A 7,940-nucleotide genomic window follows, 5' to 3' on the forward strand; every position below is an offset into this window, starting at 1 on the left:
ACCCGGTCCAAACTGATGCGCAGGCGCAGCTGTCGGCGCGGCAGGCGTCCCCAATGGAGAGCCGATCTGGAGGCGGGGCGAGCGCCTATTGCCCATCGAGCTATCCGGAATGGATTACTCCGCCTGGCGCCCGAAGCCCCGCCCAGGGAAGTGTTCCGTTGCCAAGGCGACGCTAAAGTTGCTAAGGACGCCCCGGAAGCCTCAGGCAGTCTCGAGGCGCCGAGCTTCCCGCCAGGGGAGCCTGGAACCCGGTCCCGACTCGGAACCCGACCGAGTCCTGCCTGACCCGACCAACCTCGGTTCTGGCCCCGACCCCGGCCCTTGGCCCCTGCCTTGTCCTTGCCTAGACCCCGACCCAGACCCTGGTCTTGTCCCTGCCCTTGACCCCTACCCTCTCCCTTCCGGGACTCTGATCCCAGCTCCTGCCTCGTCCCTGCCCTGGCCAGCCCCCTCCCCAATTCTTGAGTCTGACCCTTGACCCCTGACCACAGCCCTCCTTGGCCTGGCCAAAGCCAAAGTCTCCCAGTGAGTCCTTTGACCCCAATCCTGAACCTCCCAGGCTTGATCCGTCGAGGCCCGGACCCTCGGCCTCCCGTGGCCCCCTGACCCAAGCCTGGCCCCCCAGGCTCGGATCCCCCGTGCTGCAACCCTCTCATCCCCCGCTGCTGCCTCCGGAGCCTGACACTCTCAGCCGGCCCCCCAGGCCCCACCAGCCCCAAGATGAGCAGCAATGACTCGGCCCTCATGGTGGGTGGGGGAGAGAGGTTTGGAAAGAGGAGTGGGGAGGGGAGGCGATGGGAACGGGTGGGTGGTCCCTGGCTTGTCTTACTCTAGCCTAGGGCACCCTCTTAGTAGACAGTGAAGCCCTGGACCTGTGGCTTTTTTCTTTGCAATGAGGTCCACCTGTCCAGAGACACAAGAGTGGAGTCAAGTGGGCTTCCTGGTGTGAAGACCTCTCTAGTGCACCTTGCTTATTGCCAGCACTCCTCCCGTCCTCTACCCGCATCCCAGGCTATGAGCTTAATAACTGGCTCCTCCCCTGGATTTTGCCTCCTAACTTTTCCTTATCTCAAGCACTATTCGTCCTTCCCCTGCGGTGTCTAACTTGAGGGGGTGTACACAGGCACTTTGCTCCTTCTTCCTTCCTTTTCAGTTTAAAGTCCTTTGGGTTCACTTTGCAAGACTGCATACTATGCTGGGTGGGTATACTGCATCCTGGGTCAGGAGTCCGTCATCCCTTATAGTTCAAGCTGTGGTCCACGAATCCAGATCCTCGGCTAAGAAGTCATCTTCTTAACCAGTTGTTTAGACAACAACCATTTATTTCAGTGATGACTGTGTGCCAGGCACTTTGCTGAGAGGAGCACCGTTCACTCCCCAAAGATGATGAAAAGGTCAACCAGGCCGCTAAGGTGTTCAGTCACTTCCCCAAGGCCTCCTACCCTTACATAGTTGGCCTTCTCTCAGTAGCTGGTGGGACAGGGGGGAGAGTGAGGAACAGTCAGTAGCTGGGAAAGCTCCTTGAGGGCTGGGACCACTTCAGGGTTTGGGGGGGTTGGTGTGTCTATATAGCCAATGCTGCACTTAGATGCTTGTTAAACTGCTTTGAAACCTTTCACTTCTTTTCTTTTTTTTTCCCCTCTTTGGCGAGGCAGTTGGGGTTAAGTGACTTGCCCAGGTCACACAGCTAGTGAGTATCATATGTCTGAGGCCTGCTGACTCCAAGGCTGGAGCTCTACCCACTGTGCTACCTAGCTGCCCCCTTTCACTTCCTTTCTATCCTCTCTTATTCCTCTGCAGTCCACCTTTTGCTGCCACCACCCCTTTGGAATTGCTCTCCAAGGTTGCAATTAACTTCCTAACTCCACATATCTAGTGGCCTCTTCCCAGGCCTCAGTCTTCAATTCAACTCAACAGACATTAAGCACATGCGGGGTGCCAGGTTTGGGGCTAGATGCTGAAGAGAAAGCTCTCAGATGGATGTGTGCATTCATCCATTTGGAAATGCCCATCAGTGGTGCACACCTGCCCGTCCTGAGCAGCTCTTGTCCACATCCTTCCAGGAGTCACATCAGGGAATCCTCCCAAGCCAGAGGAGGCCTTCCTGTCTTCTTCTTGACTTCAGTAGGGTACTAGTAGACCTCTTCAACTGTCCAGTGTCAGGCATCCTTCTTGCCACGTGCCCAGCCCATCTTCTCTTCCATCACACAGTCCCATGACGCCATTTTTACTCATGTTCTTGAGAGTTCCTCCCTGGTTATATGTAGCAGCCTGCTCTTCCCCGCCATGTGCCTCTCCGTGGCTCTTTGAGTGACAGCCAGAGGCTGTTGGAGTTCGTATCTCACTGACACATAGCCACCCGGGGAGAATGTTGGCATTCAAAAGATGGGCCTTTGCTTTCATGGGAAGCTCAGGGGCAGGAAGGGAGATTGGCAGCTCCCTGAAAGTGATCCAGCCCTTTCTGCCACCCAGTTGGTGCCCAACTCCTCCAATACATGCTGATGGACAAGGCATTAGGGGGTCCATCCAGATGACTTTTGCATTCTGGGCAATAAATCTTCTGCATCTATTTGGTCTCTCCCTGCAGACAGTTAGGCCATACTCCTCCGAATGATTACAAATCCCTTCCAGGAGGCTCAGCCGTGTTTGTGTGGCCACTTCAATGGTAGAATTTGTTGTTTGATTGACAGGAGTCCAGCCATCTATCAGGAGTGCTGGCTCTTTGCCTTTTACCAGCCATCATATTAATGCCCTCCCCGTCACCCCTCCATCCCAACCACCACTTTCCATCCCTTGCACAGGGTACCATAATCAAACCAATACCACTATTACCTCTGGAAAAGGTGTAGCTAGGTGGCGCAGTGGATAGAGTGCTGGCTCTGAAGTCAGGAGGACCTGAGTTCAAATCCGGCCTCAGATCAAACACTTAACACTTACTAGCTGTGTGACCCTGGGCAAGTCACTTAACCCCAATTGCCTAAAAAAAAAAAAAAAAGAAAAGAAAAGAAAAGAAAAGGTGTAACAATGGCATCCCAGTGATTTCCCAAACTACTTGCCTCCTTGGCCAATACTCTCCATTAGGTGTTATATCCCCCAATGGAATATAAGCTCCTTGAGGTCAAGGACTGTCTGACTTTTGCATTTTTCTATAGAAGTACCATGTGTATGATAGATTCTTAATAAATGTTCATTGATTAGTCAATAAACATTATTAAGTGTCTATTATATGCCAGACATATAGGCAGCTAGGTGGTACAGTGGCTAAAGTGCTGGCCCTGGAGTCAGGAGGACCTGAATTCAAATCTGACCTCAGACACTTAGTAGCTGTATGACCCTGGGCAAGTCACTTAACTCTGCCTGTTTCCTTATCTGTAAAATGAGCTAGAGAACCACTGTTGTACCTTGACCAAGAAAACCCCAAATGTGGTCACCAAGAGTCAGACACGACTGAAATGACTGAAAAACAAATGTGCCAGGCACAGTGCTATGCACCAGGCCTACAAATAAGAAAACAAAAGACAGTCCCTGCCCTCAAAAAGCTTATAGCCTAATGGGGAGAGATAATACATGAAAGGAAGTCAAGAAGGGGGAGGGGGAGGGGGAGGGGGGAAGAAATTGTGTTTGTGGCCAAGCAGAGCAGCTGGTGGGAAATGAAGAGTTGGCTTCTATAAAGGGAACCTTTTTTGCTTGCCCCCCCAATGAGAGGGGAGAGGCAACAGAGGGTCCTGAGGAGATGTTGAGTACCAAAGCTGATCACTTGTTGTTTAACAAGAATCTCTAGAAGAAAAACTGGAATGGGTTGTAATCTTCACTGATGGAGGGGATGTGTCCATCAAGGAGGTCATTAATCCTTGTGGTATTTTTAAGTTTTATTTAATTTTTTTTCAATTAATAAAACTCCATTTTTTTCTCTGACCAAAGGGGTAAAAAAAAAAACCCTTGAAAAAATCTTCATGGTCAAGAAAAATTTCCATTGGGCCATGTCCAACAAGTATATGTCTCAGTCTATACCCTATATCTGTCATCTCTGTGTCAGGCAGGTGGTGACATGTTTTGTCATGAGTCCTCTGGAGCTGTGGTTGGTCAGTGCTTTGATCAAAGTCCTTAAGTCTTTTAGTGCTGTTTGTCCTTACACTGTGGTGATTATTGTTCTGCTCACTTCACCTGCATCAGTTCGTACAAGTCTGCACAGGTTTCTCTGAAACCATCTCTTCATTTCGTACAACATCCACCATAACTTGTCCAGCCATTCCCCAATCGATGGGCATTCCATACATTCCCAAGTCTTTTCTACTCCAAAAAGAGCTGCTGTACATATGTTTTTGCCAGTGGGTCCTCTTCCACTCTCTCGGATGTCTTTGGAGCATATTCCGTTGAAGCATCGAGGCACGTAAATAGTGTGGCTATGATAATGGCAATGATAAATGGTCTCCATGCAGTCAGTAGTCTGCCAATTCATAACCAAGAGTTAAACGTACAAAATTATTTCCACAACATTACTTGCTTAAGTTCCTTCCACCAGCTGCAGTAGTAACTCAGAAGGTTTTTCTCTCCATTAGGCCGGAATAATCTATTATTGTCAAGAGAAGTACTTCCGACATGTGCAGAATGCGGCCGCAGAAGGCCTGGAGAAATTCAGCAGTGACTCCGTTCTGCAGTTCTTCAAGGCGTATGGCCTCCTGCAAGAAGGTAAGGAATGAGCCCTGGCCTGGGCTTGGCTCTCTGGACACCGGGCGTGCCGGGTGTGTAGTAACAGCCCATGCATCAGCCACCATGTACGAACCATAGGACCGAAGCACCAGCAGCTGGACAGAAACATCAACTCAAGTCAGGTCGGCAAACATTTATTAAGCACCTACTATGTGCCGGGCAGTGTGCTCTGTGCTGGGAATGCCAAGAAAGGCCGAAACAATCCCCATCCCCAAGGAGATCACAGTCTTCACAGGGAAGACAGCACACAAGCAACCCTGTACAAGCAAGATAAGATCTGTAAATGTATACATACATGCATGCGTGTATAGTATTGTACACTGAATAGGGACAAAATTCAGTGCGTCTCCATGGATGTGTGTATGTGCATGTGTATTTGTGTGTGTGAGTAGACATGTATTTACATGTACGTGCACACACACTTTGAATAGTGACAAAAAGCACACCTAACAGAATCATTGTAGCCCTTGATTTCTAGACCCTATGACCTTGTCCATACAAATTACACAGAGATGGCCTGTGCCCACGTTAGTCCCACCCTATAGCAAGGGCAGTCATTTGGTCTGGAAAGCCACCATTATCCATCCACAAGAACTGAGACCAGCCCCATCCAGGGGCTGCAATCGCTCGTCCGGATAGGTGTGTGCCCTCAGACCTTCAGGAAAGAGGATGGAAGGTGGTCCAGAAGGTGCTGGTTACTGTGGGGCATCAAGAGGCCTGAGTATGAGGAACCCTCTCTTGCCATGAAACAGCCCAAAGGGAGTGATGAGATGCCCGGTGGGATGTCGGTCAGCAGGCCCTGTCCGTGATCTTCACCAGGCACTGCCCCAGCCCACCGGTGGTCTCTCCACTAAGGGACTCTGGCTCCCTCCTGTTGAGGGAGGAGCTGAAGAGCTGGCAGAAGGCTGAGCAGAGCGTGCCTTGCAGCCGCCCAGGGCAGAGGGAGCAAAGTTAGAAATACTTTGTCATGTTGCATTGTAAAAAGAAATACCAGAAAATGTGATTCCCTGTGACACAGCAGTGTTTATTGTATGATCCATTAGAGCACAGGGCCCGGCACATAGTTGGTGCTTAATAAACGCTGGTTGCCTCTCTGTGGAAGGCTCAGAGCCACTCATGGACACTGAGCCCAGAGCATACACTTTTCACTTTTCAGACTTCACCTGGAGCAGACTTGGGCCTTTTCCCAGCTTTGGTCAAGAATGTCGAGGAAGTTACATACAAACTTGAAACTTGCAAAGCAGACCAGTCCTTGCTTTCTCTGTCATTTCTGAATCAGTAACAACTAAAGAAATGCACATTGAGGCTATGTGCGGTATGCTCAAAAAAATGGCCCCAAAATGGGAAAGAGCAGAATATAAGGACTGCAGAAAGACAAGTGCACTCATACCCTGTTGGTGGAGCTGCAATTTGATCCACTTGGAATTAAGTGAGGAAAAGTAATGAAGCTACTCATAGCCTTTGACCCAGCAATTCCACTCCTCAGCATGTGTAACCCAAAGAGGTTGAAAACAAGTCCAGTATAGACCCAAGTATTCACAGCCACATTTTCATGGTCGCAAATACTTGGAAATAAAGTGGGTTCCCACTTATTAGGGAATGACTGAAAAAAAAAAAACTGTGGTCCAGAAATACAGTGAATTATTGTGTAGGAGGCAAGGACGCATATGAGGAGAACAGAGAAAGTGGGAGGATTTGGGTGACTGTCCTGATGGGGCGATTAGAACAGACACGATGACCACAACAATGTAATGAAATGATGACTGAGAAGCGTCTGAGCAACTGAGAGATCAATGAGGGGCTCAGAGAACTGAGAATAAAGTGGACAGCCCTTCTCTCAAGTGGAGAGGCAGGAGTCTGAATGCTGCATACCCTGTCACACTAGTTACTGTATTGGTAATGCTCTGCATAATGGTCTTCTTTAATGCCACAAAGGAAGGGTCATTTGGGGTGAGGGTGGATCTATCTGGAAATGATTGGTGTAAAAACAAAGGGAATTAATGAAACTTATTTGAATAATAATGTAGGAAGAGTACTAGGGCATTAGCGTGAAATGTAGATTAAAAAAGGTTTCAATTGGGACAGCCAGACCGAGTTTATTAAAATATGAAAGAATGGTTTGTAGCAGTCAGCGAGCATTTATTGAGTGTCTCCTGGGTGCCAGGCTTTGGTGTGTCTAGGTCGCCTGCGCTGTCCATGTGGGAGCCATTCCTCCCTCTCTTCGCTACAATGGTTTTGTGCATTTTGATTTAAAATTTCAGCGTGAATAAACGCTCGGAAATGTCTCTGCAGAACACATACAGGACGCCATCGGAGAGCTGGAAAGTCTGAAGAATCACGCGGATGTGTCGCTGTGCTCCATGATGGCCCTCATTTACGCCCACAAGCGCTGTGAGACCATTGGTAAGTGGGGTCAGAGGGAGGAGGCCTAGGGAGAGGCCAGGCGGGAGGACCACCCACCACACTCGATCGCTCCAGCCAGGGCTGTTGGCTTCCTCTTCCTCTGAAGCTAATTCAGAGCCTTTCTGGGGCCATGATGGATTGTTGTGCTGTGAGTTAGGGACTGCAAGCATTACTGACCCCATTTTACAGAGGAGGAAACTGAGGCTGTAAGAGTCAGGCCTTCTCCCTGGCATCCAGGGGCATTATTCTGTCAGTGCCCAAGGACTGCCTCAACCCCACAACAAGCCTGGCTGTTGTCTTTGGCATCTCACTCGTTTCTGCCCAGTCTGGTGATCAGGCTTCTTCCTGATGGTGTCCTTATTGTCCTTAACCACGTGGCTCTCCTTCAGTTCTTTTCCTGATGCTTTGGAAACTGGGCTCCTCAGTGAGCTCATACCCCGTGCTCCAGCCAATCAGCAAGGGCATATTAAGTGCATACTAGGTGCCAGGCGCTGTGCTCAATCCTGCCCTCGTGGGGCTTATATTCTTTTTAAAAATATTTTTAATTTCATTTTATTTTTATTTTTCCCTTCCCCCCACCCTTTGAGAAGGCAAGAGAAATAAAGCCCATTGCAAATATGTATGCAAAATGCAAAAAGTTCTGTGTTAGTCATATCCAAAAAGGAGGGAGGGGGAAGGAAGGAAGGAAGAAAGGAAAAGAGGGAGGGAGGGAGGAAGGAAGGAAGGAAAGGAAAGGAGGGAGGAAGGGAGGAAGGAAGGAAGAGAGGGAGGAAGAGATGGAGGAAAGAAGGAAGGAAGGAAGGAAAAGAGGGAGGGAGGAAGGAAGG

The 7,940-nt window shown here is 49.4% G+C and overlaps 1 protein-coding gene across 2 annotated transcripts in view; it reads left to right on the top strand.

Moving 5' to 3' along the window:
- The first annotated feature begins 673 nt into the window (after positions 1–673).
- The window catches only part of TTC21A (tetratricopeptide repeat domain 21A), a 47,120-nt gene continuing 39,853 nt past the window's right edge, over positions 674–7,940 (top strand). For both annotated transcript variants that reach the window (XM_027835908.1, XM_027835909.1), the window contains exons 1-3: positions 674–747; positions 4,560–4,689; positions 7,003–7,113. In XM_027835908.1, coding sequence (XP_027691709.1) covers positions 721–747; positions 4,560–4,689; positions 7,003–7,113 — 268 coding nt within the window. In that variant the 5' untranslated portion in view covers positions 674–720. The remainder of the gene's footprint in view (positions 748–4,559; positions 4,690–7,002; positions 7,114–7,940) is intronic.

Source organism: Vombatus ursinus, unplaced genomic scaffold (assembly GCF_900497805.2).
Source record: "Vombatus ursinus unplaced genomic scaffold, bare-nosed wombat genome assembly UNPS02014817.1, whole genome shotgun sequence".
Classification (NCBI taxonomy): Eukaryota; Metazoa; Chordata; class Mammalia; order Diprotodontia; family Vombatidae; genus Vombatus; species Vombatus ursinus.